This window comes from Ornithorhynchus anatinus, chromosome 7 (genome assembly GCF_004115215.2).
Source record: "Ornithorhynchus anatinus isolate Pmale09 chromosome 7, mOrnAna1.pri.v4, whole genome shotgun sequence".
In the NCBI taxonomy this organism is placed as follows: domain Eukaryota; kingdom Metazoa; phylum Chordata; class Mammalia; order Monotremata; family Ornithorhynchidae; genus Ornithorhynchus; species Ornithorhynchus anatinus.
Genome location: NC_041734.1, coordinates 52,463,715 through 52,484,938, shown reverse-complemented (window position 1 = coordinate 52,484,938; position 21,224 = coordinate 52,463,715). Strand labels below are relative to the sequence as shown.

Genomic DNA, 21,224 nt, shown 5'->3' with positions numbered 1-21,224 from the left:
GGGTAGACACAAGTTAATCGGGTGGGAAAGAGTCCTTGTCTTATATGGGGCTTACAGTCAAGTAAGAGGGAGAACAAGTATTGAATCTGAGGACCCTTTGGCACAGAGAACCTAAGTGACTTCCCCAAGGTCACACAGCAGGCAAGTGGCAGACAGGATTAGAACACAGGTCTTGTGGCTCCCAAGCGCATCTTTATCTACTAGGCTATGATGCTTCCCACGAACAGCGTGGCCTGCCTCCCATGCTGGTTGAGGTGTCCCTACTCACAAGTTACAAAAAGAGCTTGGATGCTTCCTGGGTCTTTTTCTTTGCACTGGCTGATTTCAATAGCCAGACGATTTTAGAGAAATTTTAGCCAGATATTTTTGCATCACAATCTCAGTGAGGACGGAGAAGCAGTAAGAGAAGTAGTGTTGCCTAGTGGAAAGAGCACAGGCCCGGAAGTCAGAGGACTTGGATTCCAATCTTGTCTTTGTCACTTCTTGCTGTTAGTTCTTGTACAAGTCACTTAATTTCTCTGTGCCTCAGTTACCTCAACTATAAAATGGGGATTAAAACTTGAGCTCTCTGTGGGACAGGGACTGTGTCCGACATGATTAGCTTCTATCTACTCCAGTGCGCAGCACTTAGTAAGTGCTTAACAAGTACAATTTTTTTAAAAAGCCATTCCTTTGAGATCATGTAGATAGGGTGTTTGTCCTGTGGGATTGTGTCCATTTGCCTAGGTGCCGGAATGACCTAGTCCTAATCCTGGCTCCTACACTGGTATGCTGCGTGACTTTGGGCAAGTGACTTAACGTCTCTGTGCCTCAGTTATGTCATTTGTAAACTGGAGGTTAAGACCGTGAGCCCCACATGGGACATGGACTGTGTCCAACCTGATCACTCATCTACTCCAGCGCTTAGAACCGTGCCTGGCCCACGGGAGGCACTTAACAAATACCTTAAAAAATATAGCATGTGAGCCTTCCCAGTTAATCATTGCTGTGAAGTCTCTGGCGTTTCTTTTCCCCATCCTTCTCACCCTCCGCCAGCCTGCCCGTCAGGATCCCGGATGCCAAAATTTACCATGAGGTTTGTCAGGCTCACAGGTTGACATTAGGGCTCAAAGACTTGGTTCAAAGATGGAACTAGAAATGAATGGCTCCAAATGTTTCCATCTGCACAGGTTGGTTCCTGGCTTAGAGAGACCAACCACGATTATCAACATCGCTGTATTTGCTTTTACCTTAATTATGAAAGATAAGTAATGGAGCATAATGTTCTTGAAGTTTCATCCTCTAGGCAAGGCTTGTACTGTAGCTGCTTCTTTAAAATCAATTAAAGCTGATATTTTGGACCACAATTTTGCTTCAGGACTAAAAGATTATTGGTTTCCAGTCCCATATGAGTGGTGAATTGGAGCAGAACAATGAAAGAACATTTCCTTTGTGTCAAGGCCTATGTTCTGATATGAAATTAAGGGAGATTATCCTTGCATTTCTGGGACTGGATCAAATGCACAACAAAAGACCTCCCCGGCAACACCAACATGACTGCAATATGAAAGGTAGTGGTGAGTGCCTTTTCAACTACCCGGCACATTTCAGAACAGCTAATGAAATTCATTACTCATTCGAGAGCAAGAGTACAAAACGCATTTAAAAATCCAATTCAGGGCAATCTTGGCACCTAGTTCGTGCCAATTGGTTCAATTCCAAAAGTAAGAATCAAGTTAAATTCAGGAGAGACAATCTTACTGTTGTTAATGCTTTAAATCGAATCGTCTCAGTTACTCGTCTCACCATACTCTGCAACCAGAGGGAGTGAATATAGAACTTGACCATTTGACCAGAAAACTGCATCGTTAGAACCCATTTTCCAAAGAGAGCTGTGGACAAATGAGGAGGGCATTCCATGTCAGATGCTAAACCTATTAATGCTAAGGATGTGCATTGACTATATGGAATGCATATCTTGGATTTTTGTCAATTTTCAATAAATTACAGTCCTAAAGGAGAGTACGTTTGCCCTCCTAATAGACAGAAAAGATTCTGCCAGGCCCGAAACCTCAGGCTTGAAATCTAGAACTTTTATTTTCAAAGATCAGAGACCTGGTGTGGGCATGAGGTGAAGAAATTGGAGAAGGGGAATCAGAACCTTTCCGGCTTATGGGAAAATAAGGAAAAGTTCAAAACAACTGGATGAAATAAAAATTCAGAACCTTTCCGGCTTATGGGAAAATGAGGAAAAGTTCAAAATAACTGGATGAAATCAAAATTCATATATTCTAGAAAAGATAATAATGATAATAATGATATTCATGTGCTTACTATGTGCCATGCATTATACTTAGCACTGGGGTAGGTACCTCTATACTGGAGTATAGAGAAACAGCATGGCTCAATGGAAAGAGCCCGGGTTTGGGAGTCAGATGTCATGGGTTCGAATCCTGGCTCTGCCACTTGTCAGCTGTGTGATTGTGGGCAAGTCACTTAACTTCTCTGTGCCTCAGTTACCTCATCTGGAAAATGGGGATTAACTGTGAGCCTCACATGGGACAACCTGATGACCCTGTATCTACCCCAGCGCTTAGAACAGTGCTCTGCACGTAGTAAGTGCTTAATTCATTCAATAGTATTTATTGAGCGCTTACTATGTGCAGAGCACTGTACTAAGCGCTTGGAATGAACAAGTCGGCAACAGATACCTTGGTTTAACAAATACCAACATCATTATTGTTATTACTATTATTATTATTACAAGATGATAAAATTGGACATAATCCCTGACCAACATGGAGGAGTCTAAGGTGGAAGAGGAACAGATATTTGGAACATACTGAACTGTTCAGAGTTGGTTAAGTTTTACTTCAATTTTAATAGAATTAGGAGAGCTATCAAGGTAGAATTGAGCCTGGTTTTTTTATTTCATTTTCTTCTTGGACTCTCAAAACAAATATTTAGATGCCTCAAATAGCCCTTTTTAGTATTTGTTAAAACACTGGTTGATGCTGTGGCTTTCTAAGCCAGTTAATGGAAGAAGGCTTAAAAATCTAAAAGCAATTAAATTAGATGGAGGGTGTGCTGGTTTCACTGTGCATCTAACATAATATATGAAAAAGGAAAACATGACTATTTAAAAATCCTTACTTTTTATTTAAAGTAAAGATTGCTTGCCTTGCTAATTTACTCTCACCACCAAAACGTCCAGAAATCCAGGATAACCTCAGACCACACAACTTTTCTGCCATTTTTACCAGTAACCTAAATGTTCTATAAACGATATAGGGCTCATTTCCTGTACTTTTTTATTTTCTATTTCGTGTCTTCTGTTAACCTTGCTTGGTTCATAAAAAAAAAAAATGTTGAGACAGTCGTTCTCTCTGGCATTGATAGATTTCTGGTTTTTTGTGACATAAAAGGCTTAAGTGAGAGGGTGCCTCACTTTTCTACTTAGATGTATCAAGGTATTTCTCCTGAGGCACCTTTACTTCCTCAACACTGAACTTACAGTAACTCTGTTGTGCTGGTCTCCTTGAAGATGTCCACCTCCCCACTACCAAAGCAAGGAGTCTGAGAATCAGTCAATCAATGGTATTTATTGAGTGTTTACTGTGTGCAGAGCACTGTACTAACCACTTGAAAGAGTACAATAGAGTAAGTCACTAATCCCTCTAGGCTAAACTCAGGGGGCGGCAGGGAATGTGTCTGTTGTACTGTTATGTTGTTCTCTCCCATTTACAGTGCCCTGCACAGAGTAAGCACTCAATAAATACGACTGACTGACAGGTGTGTTACCAAATCAGATTGTATGATGGTCCTGTTACTGCTACAGGGGATCTTTATTTTTAAAGAGACCCCAAAAGAGGCAGCAAGCACAAAAAGAAGAAGCAGCGTGGCTCAGTGGAAAGAGCACGGGCTTGGGAGTCAGAGGTCATGAGTTCGAATCCAGGCTCTGCCACTTGTCAGCTGACTGTGGGCAAGTCATTTAACTTCTCTGGGCCTCAGTTACCTCATCTGTAAAATGGGGATTACCTGTGAGCCTCACGTGGGACAACCTGATTCCCCTGTATCTCCCCCAGAGCTTGGAACAGTGCTCGGCACATAGTAAGCGCTTTACAGATACCAACATTATTAACGTTATTAAAAAGAGTTGAACTGGCAACTCTGATTTCAGCCCTTTATCTTCGGTGCTGAGTATGGGTTTAAAGGGAAGATCTTAGTTTGGGAATATGATGTGTTTGCTTACCTTGAGGGTTTAGAGGTTGATGAGGTTTATTCCAGAGCAGCTAAGATGACGATGAATCTTAAAGTTTGTTTGGGAAGTCGTCTTTCTCTAGACTGTAAAATCGCTGTGGACAGGGACCGTGTCTACCAATTATATTACTGTACTTTCCAAACGCTTAGTGTTCTATATGCAGTAAGCACTCAATAAATTGATAGATTGATCACTTTTAAGCTGATGAACTTCATTTGGGAACAGAAGCATTATCTAATTCTGAATGCGTTCAGTGGTCTAAAGTGCCTATTGTGGGTCCTCAGCATGTTCACCGTGGGAAAAGGAAACTCCGAATCCAGTGCCAACTAGCAGAGCAAGGGCCTACAACGGAAGCAAGGGCACATGGATGGGGGGGCTAAGGAACACAGTGTAGGGAAATATTTTAAAAAGGGCTTTCCCTACCCAGCAGCAGAATGTCGTAAGTGAAACACCAAGAAAGTACAATAGAAGATTGAAACATGACTCCTGACCTCAAAGACCTCACGGTGTAATGGGGGAGACAAGTGGACAGAAATTGCATACATTCAGAGTGGTCAAATCAAAATAGCATAGAATTGGGAGTCAGGAAATCCAGGTTCTGGTCTCAGTTCCCCCACATGCCCGCTCTGTGATCCTGGACAAGTCGCTTCTCAGTGCTCAGTTTCCTCATCTATAAAACGGGGTTAAAATACCTGTTCTTCCCTCGTTCTTAGATTGTGAGCTCTGTGTGAGAGGGGGACTGTGTTCAATTTCATTATCTTGTATCTACCCTTGTGTTTAACACATAAGTGCTTAAAATATACTATTATTTTTGTTATTAAAAATCAAGCCACTACTCTGAACTGCTTTCTTGTCCTCCCTCCCTATCCACACTGTTCTGTGGAGTGGCCAGGGTCTAATTTGCACCACACAGTCCTGTTTTAGAGATTAAATTTAAGGCGTTCATGAAAACTGTTGTGCATTAAGAGTCCTGGAAAATGAGGCCAGGCCTGAGTTTGCAAGGAATTTTGACAACATTGGTAAAAGCTATAATCATGTTTTGTTTCTCCACAGCAAGAGAAGCCGAGACTTCTAGAGCCCTTGGATTATGAATCTGTCATCGCAGAGCTTGAGAAAACGTATTCCAACAATCCTCTTAGAGATCTCATATTGTTTCCCAATGATGACTTTTCAGTAAGTTCTCATTATTTTTAAACATTTGAACACCATTGGTCACCTTTAACCGTGCCTTATTCAAAATTAGACATTCTCTATCCAAGAACGTTTGAGATTAAATTGACAGAGATACTGGAGAGAGATGGGAAGTACGGAAATACACAGTGGAAACTATGGCTAGATACAGCACACCCAGTTCCAAAATATACAGCCAGTGAGAGGTCCACATATCACTGATAGTTAATCAGTCGACAGAATTTGGCAAATGCCTGTTTCGCTCGGGCAACAGTATGAGGCATTGATAAAACTTCTCTACATTTTCCCGAGCGCTGCTTAAGCTCTGTTAAATAATTCCTTCTAGAACTGGTAGAGTCTCAAAGCTCAATGAGTGTGCACGTTTTACAGCCCCACAGAATGGGTGAATTATCCTTCCTTTATCCTTTACCCATAGCTGAGCTTTACTGGAAACCTTCTATTGGAGGTCAGAAACCTTCCTTTGGAATCACATGACTCTTGCTTCTCTAGGACCTGGGCCTGCCATTTCCTCCCACGGTGACCTCACGTTGGGCCAGAATAACTAACTTCAGTCTTTGGTTTCCTCTCACATAATTTGGCCACGAACTAACCTTCTCTTTGCCCAGCCATTCTTCTGCTCTTCCAACACATACACTGGGTTAACTGAAAGTTGAAGTTTTTCTATTCAAGTAGATCAGGAGTGTAATTTTTTTACAAAAAATAAGACTAGATAGAATGAGTGTTGGAAGTAGATAGATCTAAAGGTGTGAGGATAAGAATAATTCCAGTTTTGAAAAGTTTCATTTGGTCTGACATACTTCTGGACCTCACTCTTAAATTCATTTCCTTCGCTGAATGAGAAGTTGTGGTACATGAACTAGATGCACATGGCGTAACCACACTGAGTGATCAGCCTCAGACTTCTCCCACATCCTTGTTCTGTTTCTGTGACCGAAAGGGCGAAACTTGCCTAACCGTTTCTACGTCGACTCGATTGACTCTACACAGAGGGGCGTAACTGGGGTTTGGAGAAAGGAGAAGTCTTAAGCCCATTTGGCCCTGCCACTTGTCTCCTGAGGGGGAATTGTGGGTACTCACTCGACTGTGCTCTCCCGATAATTGTGGTATTGAGGATTTACTACGTGCCAAGCACTGAACCGAACGCTGGGGTGGATTCAAGACAAGTCAAGTGGAACACTGTTCCTGGCCCCCACGTGGATCACTGACTAAGGGAAGGGAGAACAGGTATTTAATCTCCATTTTACAGACGAGGACACTGAGTTCAAGGTAAATTACATGATTTATCTTAACTCACACAACACACAGGTGGCAGAATTAGGAGTAGAACCCAGGTCCTTTGACTCCCAGTCCCATGCTCTTTCTACTAGGCCACACTGCTTCTCTAATCACTTGGTACAGCGGTCTGCTCCCATGGGTGCTCAATAAATACTCTTGACTGATTAATTAAAACCGAGAATCCCTTAAATGATTAAAAAAACTGAGAATCACTGAGCTCAGAATTTGGTGGGGAGAGGGCATGTTTTACTGTTTATCGCAGTTGGAATAAACAGGTTTAATTCCAGTGTTCAGAGTTCCTCTCCCTGAGTAGACGTTGCCCTTCGCTTCCTGTGGTGGCCTAGGTCCACTCTTGTCTTGTGCTGTCGACTCATCTCCAACCCATAGCGACCCCATGGACGCATTCCTCCCAGAAAGCCCCACGCTCGATCGGCAATCACTGTGGTAGTGTACCCTCAAAAACCTCCAGCGGTTTCCTATCAACCTTCGCATGAAGCAGACACTCCTCACTCTTGACTTCAAAGCTGTCCATCACCCTGCCCCCTCCTACCTCACCTCCCTTCTCTCCTTCTACAGCCCAGCCCGCACGCTCCGCTCCTCTGCCGCTCAGCTCCCCGCTGTGCCTCATCTTCGCGTATCCCACCGTCGACGCCCGGCCCACGGCCTCCCGCTGTCCTGGAACGCCCTCCCTCCTTACCTCGGTCAAGCTAACTCTCTTCCCCTCTTCCAAGCCCTACTGAGAGCTCACCTCCTCCAAGAGGCCTGCCCAGATTGAGCTTCCTCTCCTCCCTCTGCTCCCTCTCTCCTCCCGCTCCACCCTCTCCTCCCTCCCCCTTTCCCACTTCACCTCCCCTCAGCTAAGCCCCCTTTCCCTCTGCTCCTCCCCCTCTCCCTTCCCCTCCCCTCAGCACTGTGCTCATTTGTATATATTTTTATTACCCTATTTATTTTGTTAGTGAGGTGTACATCCCCGTGATTCTATTTATCGTGATTAGCTGTCTTGTTTCTGTCCGTCTGTCTCCCCCGATTAGACCGTGAGCCCGTCAATGGGCAGGGATTGTCTCTATCTGTTGCCGAATTGTACATTCCAAGCACTTAGTACAGTGCTCTGCACAAAGTAAGTGCTCAATAAATACTATTGAATGAATGAATGAATTTACAGAGAGATCACTATGTGAAGAGCACTTGGGAGAGTAAAATACAACCTAGACATATCCTCTGCCCAGAGTCAGCATCACACCTCTACCCATTCTCTTTTTATTACTATTATCATTATCTCCCCCGATTAGTCTGTAAGCCCGTCAGAGGGCAGGGACTGTCTCTGTTCCCGATTTGTACATTCCAAGCGCTTAGTACAGTGCTCTGCACGTAGTAAGCGCTCAATAAATACTATTGAATGAATGAATATTATCATTAAGGCTGTTGCTATTGTCAAGCACTTACTCTGTGCCAAGCGCTGTACTTTGTGAAGGAGGTAGAGACGAGATAATCAGGTTGGACCTAGTTCCTGTCCCACAAAAGGCTGCCAGCCTAAATAGGAGATAGACTAGGTATTGCATCCCCATTTTACAGCAGAGGAAACTGAGGCACAGAGAATTTAAGTGAAATGTCCGATGTCACACACAGCAGGCAAGTGGCAGAGGCAGAATTAGAAGCCAGGTCCTCTGATTCCTAGACCTGTGCTCTTTCCATTAGGCCACACTGAAGGCAGGGGGATTACATCCAAATCCAACCCTAAGATGACCAGGATCAGCTGTGTGCCACCCCAACCCAGCTCTAGAAGCTCCAAAGCTGCATTTCCCCAATCTGAGCCGAGCCCATGCAGGACAGTGCGGTCTAATGGAAAGAGCATGGCCCTGGGAGTCAGAGGACCTGGGTTCTAACTCCGGCTCCGTCTTCCTTTTTATTTTTTTATGGCATTTTTTAAGTGCTTATTATGTCCCAGGCACTGTTCTAAGCACTGAGTTAGATCCAAGCTAATCAGCACGTGGGGCTCACAGTCTTAATTCTCATTTTACAAAGGAAGTCACTGATGCACAGAAAAGTTAAGTGATTTGCTCACGGTCACACAGCAGACAAGTGGTGAAGTCGGGATTAGAACCCAGGTCCTTCTGACATCCGAGCCCGTGCTCTATCCATTAGGCTATGCTGCTTCTCGTGAAAAGAGAAGTGAAGCTTCTCATGGCTTCGCTTGTCTGCTCTGTGACCTTGGACAAGTTGTTTAACTTCTCCGTCCTTCAATTCCCTCATCTGTAAAATGGGGTTTAAGACTGTGAATTTCCTGTGAGACAGGGTCTGTGTCCAACCTGATCATCTATATCTACCCCAGTTCTTAGTACAGTGCCTGGCACGTAGTAAGCACTTAACAAATGCCAGAATTATTAAATTGGTGCCTGGAGCACATTCTGTGAGCAGAGCACTGTTATAATAATAATGCTGGTATTTGTTCAGTGCTTACTATGTGCAGAGCACTGTTCTAAGCGCTGGGGTGGATACGGGGTAATCAGGTTGTCCCACATGAGGCTTACAGTCTTAATCCCCATTTTACAGATGAGATAACTGAGGCTCAGAAAAGTTAAATGACTTGTCCACAGTCACACAGCTGACAGGTGGCAGAGCCGGGATTCGATCCCATGACCTCTGGCTCCGAAGCCCGGGCTCTTTCCACTGAGTCACGCTGCTTCTCCACCGTACTATACGCTGTGATAACTGCCTGGGAGAGGACAATATAAGAAAATTGGTAGGTGGCTTCGCTGCCCACAGTGATCTGGGTAAGTGGCCCCTGGCTCTCTCCTGGGGTCAGGGGAAGGAAGGAAGGAAGGAAGGAAGGAAGGAAGGAAGGAAGGAAGGAAGGAAGGAAGGAAGGAAGGAAGGAAGGAAGGAAGGAAGGAAGGAAGGAAGGAAGGAAGGAAGGAAGGAAGGAAGGAAGGAAGGAAGGAAGGAAGGAAGGAAGGACGGAACCAATTCCTATAAAGGAGTGTGGGTGTAGGGAACTGGACAAGGGAAAATAGAGCAAGAGGATGTTCTGGTCCCAGAGTTGAATGGGGAAGAAGGAAAAGTCCATTACTGCAAGGAACTGGGTTAGAGAGTTAATCGTGGTCTAAATCAGGGATTAAGGGAAAGGAGAGTCCTACTCTTTCGGAGAACCAGTTGTTAGGGAACCCACTGGGAGGGAGGAAGAGGAGAGAAAGGGGAAAGGCATTCTAAACTCCCCCCTTTTTGTTTTTCTTTCTCTTTCTCCCATTTTCCCCTCACATCCTTCATGGGCCACATTAGCCCTGCAGTATTTTAACAAGCAACCAGCAGAACGGGTAGAGTGAAATATTTTATGACAAACATGCCTGTGATTCTGAAACATTTTCATACCAAAGACGGGGAAAGAGGAGCCAAAGGGAACTCACGGGGTCTGGAAAACTGTGAAATTCACTGTGTCGTCATAAATAATGTGTAGGTGACTCAAACGTCATAGCACCAAAGCCCAGCAGATGGTTGCCAGATTAATTGCCTCTCTTGTCTAGAGGGATGGGATTGACACTCACTGCCCCGACCCTTTTAATCTGAAACTTAACTCCCTGAGTCCACCTGCTTCCCGCCATCTTCTTGAATAAACTGGAAGAGCTCATCTCGATGCCTTCTGCCAGAGCAGCTTGTCTGGCCACAGCTGTCCGTGGACTGAATTGTTATCGAGACGTTTATACTTCGGGTGAATCTGGCCACGACAATTAATTTATCCTTTCGCCATTTACATCGCGTTTACCCGGACGAAACTGCTTTTGTACATTACGTTAGCTGTAGGACATCATCCAGAAAGGGCAATTGTCTGACTTCTTCCCTTAAAAGCGTGGCTGAAGATAGAACAAGAATAACCCAAAGGAAGAAATTCATTATTGTATGAGAATAAGGCGCTATTAGAAATCGTTGTCATTTGATCATCTTTAGATATGATAATCACCCTTTGGCAAGTTTGTAGCTATTCGTTATATTGAGGCTTCTCATGTGATACATCTGAGCTGGTTTGAATGAGTTCTCTGAGGACGAGCGTTCGGTTTTGGTTCGACTCACCGTTCAGTATCGGTGAGTTCTCTTAAGATGCGACTTACGGTGCAGCCTTGGCTAGAGAGACAGCAGTTTTCCGAGACAGGAAAATGAGCAGTTTTCGGGAGGTTGGCTAACGCGGCCACGAAAACTGCAGCAGTGAGCGAGACGGTCACCCTGACAACTGCCCGTGCACAGTGAACAGCCCTGGCCCATTGCAGTGGCCATTTTAACTGGCATAAACCCTCTTTTCCCCCCATCTCCCTCTGCTCCTCCCCCTCTCCCTTCCCATCCCCTCAGCACCGTACTCGTCCGCTCAACTGTATATATTTTCATGACCCTATTCATTCTGTTAATGAGATGTACATCGCCTCGATTCTATTTAGTCGCCATCGTTTTTACGAGACGTTCTTCCCCTCGACTCTAATTATCGCCATCGTTCTCGTCCGTCCGTCTCCCCCGATCAGACCGTAAGCCCGTCGAACGGCGGGGACCGTCTCTATCTGTTGCCGACTCGTTCATTCCAAGCGCTCAGTACAGAGCTCTGCACGTAGTAAGCGCTCAGTAAATACTATTGAATGAATGAATGAACTGTAGTTTGGCATGTGAGAACATTACTAGCAAATAAGAGAAAGTGAGGGGCCACACACCAACCAATAGTGCTATAATAGTGCTATTATAATAATATTATAATATATATGATAGTGCTATAAGTTAAGTGACTGTGGGCAAGTCACTTAACTTCTCTGGGCCTCAGTTACCCCATCTGTAAAATGGGGATTAAGACCGTGAGCCTCGCGTGGGACAACCTCATGACCCTGTCTCTCCCCCAGCGCTTAGAACAGTGCTCTGCACATAGTAAGCGCTTAACAAATACCGACGTTATTATAATCAATTCCATCACACAGCTTCTCAGTCCCAGTGTCCTTCTGACTGCTAACTGAGTAAGGCTTATCTGTCGTCCTGTGGCTTCACCACGGAGAGGAAGAATCAATCAAGTGTATTTATTGAGCGCATACTGTGGGCCGAGCACTGTAATAACTGCCCGGGAGAGGACAATATAAGAACATTGGTAGATGGGTTCCCAGCCCACATTGAGCGTACAAGCTAAAGAGGGAAGGTGGAAAGGGTTCTGGGTATGATTCATCCCAAAGTCACCTCATGAGAAGCAGCGTGGCTCAGTGGAAAGAGCCCGGGCTTGGGACTCAGAGGTCATGGGTTCCGATCCCGGCTCCGCCGCTTGTCAGCTGTGTGACTTTGGGCAAGTCACTTAACTTCTCTGTGCCTCGGTTACCTCATCTGTAAAATGGAGATGAAGACTGTGAGCCTCACGTGGGACAACCCGATTACCCTGTATCTCCCCCAGCGCTTAGAACAGTGCTCTGCACAGAGGAAGCGCTTAACAAATACCAACATTATTGTTATTGTTATCATTCAGGACTGTTTGCTCTTCTTCATCGAGAGGGTGGAGGGAGTGGGTGAGGCGCCGAGCCATCGGCGGCCGCATTACCCAAGAAGCAGCGTGGCCTAGAGGAAGGAGCCCAGCCCTGGGAGTCGGAGGGCATGGCTTCCAATCCCAGCTCTGCCATTCGTGTGACCTTGAGCAAGTCACTCAACTTCTCTGTGCCTCAGTTACCTCGACTGTAAAATGGGAATCAAGACTGGGAGCCTCATGTGGGACATGTATTGTGTCCAATCTGATTGACTTGTATCAACTCCACCCTTAGTAAAGTGTCTGGCACAGAGTAAACATTTAACAAATATCATTAAAAAAGAGAGAGACTCATTCCAGCTGCCTAGATGAGATCCCTTGGGAATGAGGAAATTACTGAAGAACGGAGGAACCCTCCTACAATAACTCCTAGACCCTCTTGATCAGATCTGAATGCAGGAAGGGACCCTAATAATAATGTTGGTATTTGTTAAGCGCTTACTCTGTGCAGAGCACTGTTCTAAGCGCGGGGGTAGATACAGGGTAATCAAGTTGTCCCGTGTGGGGCTCACGGTCTTAATCCCCATTTTACAGATGAGGGGACTGAGGCACAGAGAAGTGAAGTGACTTGCCCACAGTCACACAGCTGACAAGTGGCGGAACCGGGATTCGAACCCATGACCTCTGACTCCCAAGCCCCGGCTCTTTCTACTGAGCCACGCTGCTTACTAACTCCATCATCACCAAAGCAGTCCGATTAGACCGTAGGCCCGTCAGTGGGCAGGGACCGTCTCTATCTGTTGCCGATTTGTCCATTCCAAGCGCTTCGTACAGTGCTCCGCACGGAGTAAGCGCTCAATAAATACTATTGAATGAATGAAAGCAGCATCCTGGAGAGGCTGCTATGGGGGAAAAAGACTAGACCAGATGTTAAGAAGTACCTCTGCAGCTAGAGCTCTGAGCCTTCTACTTTGCAAATTATGGTCCATCAACAGCCGTAGCTCTAGCGTAGCGTAGCGTAGTTTCGCTCTAGCTCCATTCGCTGTTATGATGGTGTCTCCTACCAGGAGAAGCAGCAGGGCTTGGTGGATAAAGTACGGACTTGGGAGTCCGAAAGACCAGGGTTCTAATGCCGGCTCCACCCATGTCTGCTGTGTGACCTTAGTCAAGTCACTTAACTTCCCTGGGACTCAGTTACCTCATTTGTCAAATGGGGATTAAGAGGGTGAGCCCCATGCGGGACAGAGACCGTGGCCAACCCGATTACTTGTATCTACCCGAGTGCTTAGAACAGTGCTTGGTGCACAGTAAGGGCTTAATAAGTACCATAATTATTATTGTAACAGCAGGCAATAATAATGTTGGTATTTGTTAAGCGCTTACTATGTGCAGAGCACTGTTCTAAGCGCTGGGGGAGATGCAGGATAATCAGATTTTCCCACGTGAGGCTCACAGTTAATCCCCCTTTGGCAGATGAGGGAACTGAGGCACAGAGAAGTGAAGTGACTCGCCCACAGTCACACAGCTGCCAAGCGGCAGATCCGGAATTCGAACCCATGACCGCTGACTCCCAAGCCCAGGCTCTTTCCTCTGAGCCACGCTGCAACCCTGATCCCGATATTTCAGGATGAAGAACTGCACATAGGAATTGCTTTTAGCGGGGGTGGTTTACATCATCATCATAATAATAATGTTGGTATTTGTTAAGCGCTTACTCTGTGCAGAGCCCTGTTCTAAGCGCTGGGGTAGATACAGGGTCATCGGGTTGTCCCACGTGAGGCTCACAGTTAATCCCCATTTTCCAGATGAGGGAACTGAGGCCCAGAGAAGATAAGTGACTTCACTTAACACAGTCACACAGCCGACAAGTGGCCGAGCTGGGATTCGAACTCATGACCTCTGACTTCCAAGCCCGGGCTCTTTCCACCGAGCCACGCTGCTCTCATATGGAGTTTCTCTTCTTGCTCATTTTCCTACTAGGGTCCATATTGCAACAAGCGAGGAGGCTGGGAGGGATGCAGCACATTGCAGAATGCAAGGGAGGTCTTTGCCCACGGTAGCAACCTACAGGCAGAACTAGGTCTAGAACCCAGGCCCCGTCATTCCCAGAGCGATGATCTTTCCACTGAACCAACCAAACCGTCCTCTCGGTGCTTTAATCCAAGTCTTTGCTCAGTGTTCCCCATTCTGTATAATGTGGTTTGGTCACTTTCCATCTGTGACTCTTCCTTGTAATCTATTTAAGCTCCAACAGAGTCACCAGAAGGTTCTTGCTAATTACGGTTAAGGATGAAATCATCTTCTCCAAGCAGTTCCTGAAGAAACATATTATGTGGAGTATGGCTCACAATTGGATTTATTGAGGAACAGCGTGGCTCAGTGGGAAGAGCCCGGGCTTGGGAGTCGGAGGTCGTGGGTTCGATTCCCGGCTCTGCCGCTTGTCAGCTGGGTGACTGTGGGCGAGTCACTTCACTTCTCTGGGCCTCGGTTCCCTCATCTGGAAAATGGGGATGGAGACTGTGAGCCTCACATGGGACAACCCGATTCCCCTGTATCTACCCCAGCGCTTACAACAGTGCTCGGCACAGAGTAAGCGCTTAACAAATACCAGCATTATTATTATTGAGTGCTCGCTATGTGCAGAGCACTGTACTAAGCACTTAGGAGAGTACAAAACAGCCATAAACAGATACATTCCCTTCCCAGCATTAGCTCATAGTCTAGTGGGGGAGACAGATATTAATATAAATAAATTACAGATATGTACAGAAGTGCTGTGAAGCTGAGAGGGGGGATGAGTAAAGGGAGCAAGGCAGGGTGATGCAGAAAGCAGTAGGAGAAAAGGAAAGGAGGGCTTAATCAGGGAAGGCCTCTTGGCAGAGATGCACCTTCAGTAAGGCTTTGAAGTCGGGGAGAGGAATTGTCGGATTTGAGGAGGACGGGCGTTCCAGGCCAGAGGCGGGACTCGGGCAAGGAGTCGGCAATGAGACAGACGAGATTGAGGTACGGTGAGAAGGGTAGCGTTAGAGGAGCGAAGTGTCCGGGCCGGGTTGTAGTAGGAGGGTAGTGAGGTGAGATAGGAGGGGGCAAGGTGATTGAATGTTTTGAAGCCAGTGGTGAGAGTTTTTGTTTGATGAGGAGGTGGATGGACAACCACTGGAGTTTCTTAAGGACTGGGGAAACACGTCCTCGATGTTTTTGTAGAAAAATGTTCCGGGCAGCAGAGTGAAGTATGGACTGGAGTGGGGAGAGACAGGAGCCTGGGAGGTCAACACAGAGGCCGATGCACTAATCGAGGCGGATAGGAGGAGTGATTGTATTTACCTGGTAACAGTTTCGATAGAGAGGAAAGGGCAGATTTTAGCAATGCTGTGAAGGTGGAATCCACAGGATTGAGTGATGGATTGAATACGTGGATTGAATGAGAGAGCGGAGTCAAGGATAAAGCCAAATGAATGAATTAATGAAAGTGCTTAAATTAAGCCACTTTATCAGAATCTCACAGTGTCCAGACAGTATATTTGATTTCTGCCAGGGTAGGAAATGCCTTTTCCAGTACCCTATATACCCTTTCGGTGATCCGAAGAATGGTGCTGATGGAATGTTGGCTTAGCGCATCCTCTTGGCCAAAAGGCAGGGTGACTGAAGCAGAGCTTTGAAAGTGAAATGGTGACTGGTCAAGGGAACCGGAAACTGGCAAGGCTCAAATGGCTGACTGTTGAACACCCAAATCTAGAACAAGCTATTGTGGAGTAAGCATATTATCTAAAAAAAAAGAATAAATGTTGGTATTTGTTAACCGCTTACTACGCGCAGAGCACTGTTCTAAGCGCTGGGGGAGAGACAGGGTCATCAGGTTGTCCCCCGTGAGGCTCACAGGCTTCATCCCCATTTTATAGATGAGGGAACTGAGGCACAGAGAAGTGAAGTGACTCGCCCACAGTCACACAGCTGACAAGTGGCAGAGCCGCGAGTCGAACCCATGACCTCTGACTCCGAAGCCCGGGCTCTTTCCACTGAGCCCCGCTGCTTCCCAGACTGTCACGGGCTCTAACACCGTGACTATTTTCTAGGCCACTATATACTATTCTTAAGGATATTTTCTAGTTGGGCTTGAGGCTAGAACCTCCTCGAGAAACTCCATTTCCAACAAAGGAAAAGCCAGACTTCATTCAAATGAACTTTAGGAGCAGTTTCATGTACTGAACTATATTAACTGTCAACTGAAGTATTGTGACAAAGAGCAGGAAGTGTGCTGTGGCCAAGGCAGTCTGCAGTGGTCTAAGGCGTCTAATTCTCAGAAAACCAAAAAAAAAAAAAGGCTGCATTTATATCGACATTGTTAACAAATAAATGTGGCACTCTTCCTCTAGGTTGCTTAACCCTTTCCTGCCTTTGTTTGGAAACAAATTGTATTACATAAATTTAGAATGAAATGGAAAGATGCAGATAGCTGATTCTTAAGCTCTTGGCTTTACCTGCTCCTCCTGAAATGAAGGGAAATGTTGAGTTTAAAACATAGATAGAACAGATGAGGTCATAACGACGAGAAAAGCCATAAGTTTCCTATGTACCTTATAAGAGGTCATAAGTGAATGTTTACGGTGAAAGTGTAAAATACTTGAGGTCTTCTGCCTCTGTGGTCAGGTTTTTTCAGGGAAGGCAAAAGTCAGTTTGAATAAAAATGTGAGGATCACTGAACTAATTAAATTTACCTTTTTAGCCAGCCAATGATAGGGAAATTTGTTTCAGGTAACTTTTTGACCTTAGAGTTGAGCCTGGAGGACTTCAAAACGTTGATTTGAAATTATGCAATCAATCAATCGTATATATTGAGTGCCCACTGTGTGCAAAAATACTAAGTGCTTGAGAGAGTACAGTATAACAATATAACAGACATGTTCCTTTCTCAAAATAAGCTTAAAGTCTTGGGTGCCAGGTGGGGGGTTGGGGGGAGGACGTTAAGTAAGTTGCAGCTCTGTACATAAGTGCTGTGGGGCTGGGGTGGGGTTGGTGAACGAGGACAGAAAATCAAAGCAACGCAGAAGGCAGAAAAGGAAACGAGGGCTTAGTCGGGGCAGGTCTATGGAGGATATGTACTTTCAATAGGCTTTGAAGGTGGGGAGAGTAATTGTCGTATGTGAAGAGGGAGGGCGTTTTTTGCCCCTCGATAAAATTTCAGATTCGGGCGTTTCCCTCCTGATTGACTTAGTCTCCCTGACTAAGAGCTGGGCACTGGGCTTCCTAGCTCCTCTCCCTTTGCTTCCATCTCATTTCCAGCCTTCCTGTTCTCTGGGAAGGGGCCCATATAGGTGGTAAATCTGGCTGCACAGCCCCAGCCTAGCCATCCGGAGTTGCCTCATTCCCACACAGAAAACCTGTTTACCAATTAAATGCATACTTGGTTTCAGTATCCACAGGTCACTCCAGTATGCAGAACTCTGTCACTGGCAACTTCCTAGAGGTTACTGAAGGGAGGTAGAGGACTAAATAATCAATTGATCCATCAGTGGCATTTATCGAGCACTTATTTTAAGCGCCTGGGAGAGTACAATATAACAGAGTTGGCAGACGCATTCCCTGCTCCCAACGGACTTACAGTCTAATAATAATACTTGTAATATTTGTTAAGTGGTTAGTGTGTGAATGAGGTGCTGGAGTGGATGCAAGATAAGCAGGTTCATCACAGTCCCTGTCTCACATGAGGTTTGCAGTGTAAGGGGGAGGGAGAACAGACATTTAAATCCCCTTTTCACAGATGAGGAAACTGAAGCATCGAGAAATTAAGTGACTTACTCCAAGTTACCCAGCGGGTAAATGAGTCTCCTGATTCCCAACCCCATGCTCTTTCCATTAAACCACACTGCTGGGGGAGATGCAGGGGAAGCCTAGAGTTCGGTCTGTCAATCAAACAGACGTTGCTGTCAGTGCTTTAGGGTGAGCTCTGAGGAGCTCACTGTAAGTGACCCCGCACAAGTTAATAATGATGCCTACATGGGGAAAAACCTCTCACTGTTGGTTTGTTACTTAAAATTAGTTTTGCCCTCTACACATTGACTCAGAATAGGAATTTACCGTTAAAAAAACACTTTATAAAAAGAACTCCTGGCTCCCCGCAGACATGGCCAATGTAATTTGAGAGCATAATGGGTGTGATTAGTTCCACAGCTGTCAACCATTACAACTCAGTGTTCAGCCATTGCTTGTAAATCACCGAAACCCAGTCGTAGCCCATGAACGAATGATTTGACAATTAATACAACCCACATGGAATAAGCCTCCATAACCTATACACGACGTATACCTTTTGATTTGTATATCTGAAGAAGTAGCCGTGTGTGGCTTTTTGAAAGATGCCTACTTTCAGGACAAGACCTTTAAGGGAAGATATGAATATTCAAAAGGAGTGCATCTGTAGACGATAACATCTGTAGACTTGCTAAGTTTTCTCTGAAGTAGATTGTTCAGCAAAGCCAAAATCTTTGAAATGTCAAAGATCCTTTTATCATTAAATAGGATTCCAAATGTTGAATTACTTAGATCTCTCTCTTAATCCGTCTTGGATTTTACCCAGCACGTATCATCATGGCAAGAGATGGGAATTTATATAGGCGGTGAGGAGAAATTCCTTGTGTATTCTCTTCTCCATAATCTGAAATACTAAATGCGCATGAGATTGGGAGGGTCACTGTATATATTTTGATCAACTCCCACTTTTCCTCACTAATAATGGCCATTCCTAGTTCCCAGACTAAGCATTTTCCTCTGCTCCCCCCACATTGCCCCAACTCGCTCCCTTTGCTCTACCCCCTCCCCACCCCACAGCACTTGTGTGTGTATATATATATACACACATATTTATAATTCTATTTATATTAATGATGTGTATTTAGCTATAAATCTACTTATTTATATTGATGCTATTGCTGCCTGTTTACTTGTTTTGTTGCCTGTCTCCCCACTTCTAGACTGTGAGCCCACTGTGGGCAGGGATTGTCTCTGTTGCTGAATTGTGCTTCCCAAGCGCTTAGTACAGTGCTCTGCACCCAGGAAACACTCCATAAATACGATTGAATGAATGATAATTAAAATCTATAAATAATCCAGAACCATCGTTTTAGGCATTAAAATGAATCTCTTACCCCAAGAAACCTTTTACTAGAACTGCTTATAAAGTGTCCAATTGGCCAATTTGAATTTCATCATATTCCCAAGGGTCCAAGGCAAGGATCAGGTAGGAAGAGGAGAAGGAGCGAGGCACAAGTAACGGATCACTTGGATAATAAGCTATGAAAAATAAACAATTTTGTCCCTGTCATGGAAAGAGGCACGAACCGTGGGCCACTTGGATAATAAGCCCCAACTAACAGGAATGGAATATTTTGTCCTGGTTATTAGAAGAGGATGTGTGAATGTCTGATAAAGATGATGTGTGATCCCAGTGTTCTTTCGAGATAGCATATCATCATTATCGTCCTCATCCAGACAGGACCTCTTTTCATTCATTCATTCAATAGTATTTATTGAGCGCTTACTATGTGCAGAGCACTGTACTAAGCGCTTGGGATGAACAAGTCGGCAACAGATAGAGACAGTCCCTGCCGTTTGACGGGCTTACAGTCTAATCGGGGGAGACTGACAGACGAGAACAATGGCACTAAACAGCGTCAAGAGGAAGAACATCTCGTAAAAACAATGGCAACTAAATAGAATCGAGGCGATGTACAATTCATTAACAAAATAAATAGGGTAACGAAAATATATACAGTCGAGCGGACGAGTACGGTGCTGTGGGGATGGGAAGGGAGAGGTGGAGGAGCAGAGGGAAAAGGGGAAAATGAGGCTTTAGCTGCGGAGAGGTAAAGGGGGGATGGCAGAGGGAGTAGAGGGGGAAGAGGAGCTCAGTCTGGGAACGCCTCTCGGAGGAGGTGATTTTTAAGTAAGGTTTTGAAGAGGGAAAGAGAATCAGTTTGGCGGAGGTGAGGAGGGAGGGCGTTCCAGGACCGCGGGAGGACGTGACCCGGGGGTCGACGGCGGGATAGGCGAGACCGAGGGACGGCGAGGAGGTGGGCGGCAGAGGAGCGTAGCGTGCGGGGTGGGCGGTAGAAAGAGAGAAGGGAGGAGAGGTAGGAAGGGGCAAGGTGATGGAGAGCCTCGAAGCCTAGAGTGAGGAGTTTTTGTTTGGAGCGGAGGTCGACAGGCAACCACTGGAGTTGTTTAAGAAGGGGAGTGACATGCCCAGATCGTTTCTGCGGGAAGATGAGCCGGGCAGCGGAGTGAAGAATAGACCGGAGCGGGGCGAGAGAGGAGGAAGGGAGGTCAGAGAGAAGGCTGACACAGTAGTCTAGCCGGGATATAACGAGAGCCCGTAATAGTAAGGTAGCCGTTTGGGGTGGAGAGGAAAGGGCGGATCTTGGCGATATCGTAGAGGTGAAACCGGCAGGTCTCGGTAACGGATAGGATGTGTGGGGTGAACGAGAGGGACGAGTCAAGGATGACACCGAGATTGCGGGCCTGCGGGACGGGAAGGATGGTCGTGCCATCCACGGTGATAGAGAAGTCTGGGAGCGGACCGGGTTTGGGAGGGAAGATGAGGAGCTCAGTCTCGCTCATGTTGAGTTTTAGGTGGCGGGCCGACATCCAGGTGGAGACGTCCCGGAGGCGGGAGGAGATGCGAGCCTGAAGGGAGGGGGAGAGGACAGGGGCGGAGATGTAGATCTGCGTGTCATCTGCGTAGAGATGGTAGTCGAAGCCGTGAGAGCGGATGAGTTCACCGAGGGAGTGAGTGTAAATGGAGAACAGAAGAGGGCCAGGAACTGACCCTTGAGGAACTCCAACAGTTAAAGGATGGGAGGGGGGAGGAGGCTCCAGCGTAGGAGACCGAGAATGATCGGCCAGAGAGGTAAGAGGAGAACCGGGAGAGGACAGAGTCCGTGAAGCCAAGGTGAGATAAGGTATGGAGGAGGAGGGGATGGTCGACAGTGTCAAAGGTCAGCGAGTTGGGAAACAGATCAGGAGTGCATTATCACTCTTTGTTCTAGTTGGGTTCAG

General features: G+C 45.9%; 1 protein-coding gene across 1 annotated transcript in view; it reads left to right on the top strand.

Moving 5' to 3' along the window:
- DOCK10 (dedicator of cytokinesis 10) overlaps positions 1 to 21,224 on the top strand; it is a 242,564-nt gene that overhangs the window by 67,406 nt on the left and 153,934 nt on the right. Inside the window, 1 exon segment of the mRNA XM_029069082.2 lies at positions 5,294 to 5,413. Within this exon segment, the coding sequence (XP_028924915.1) occupies positions 5,294 to 5,413 (120 nt within the window).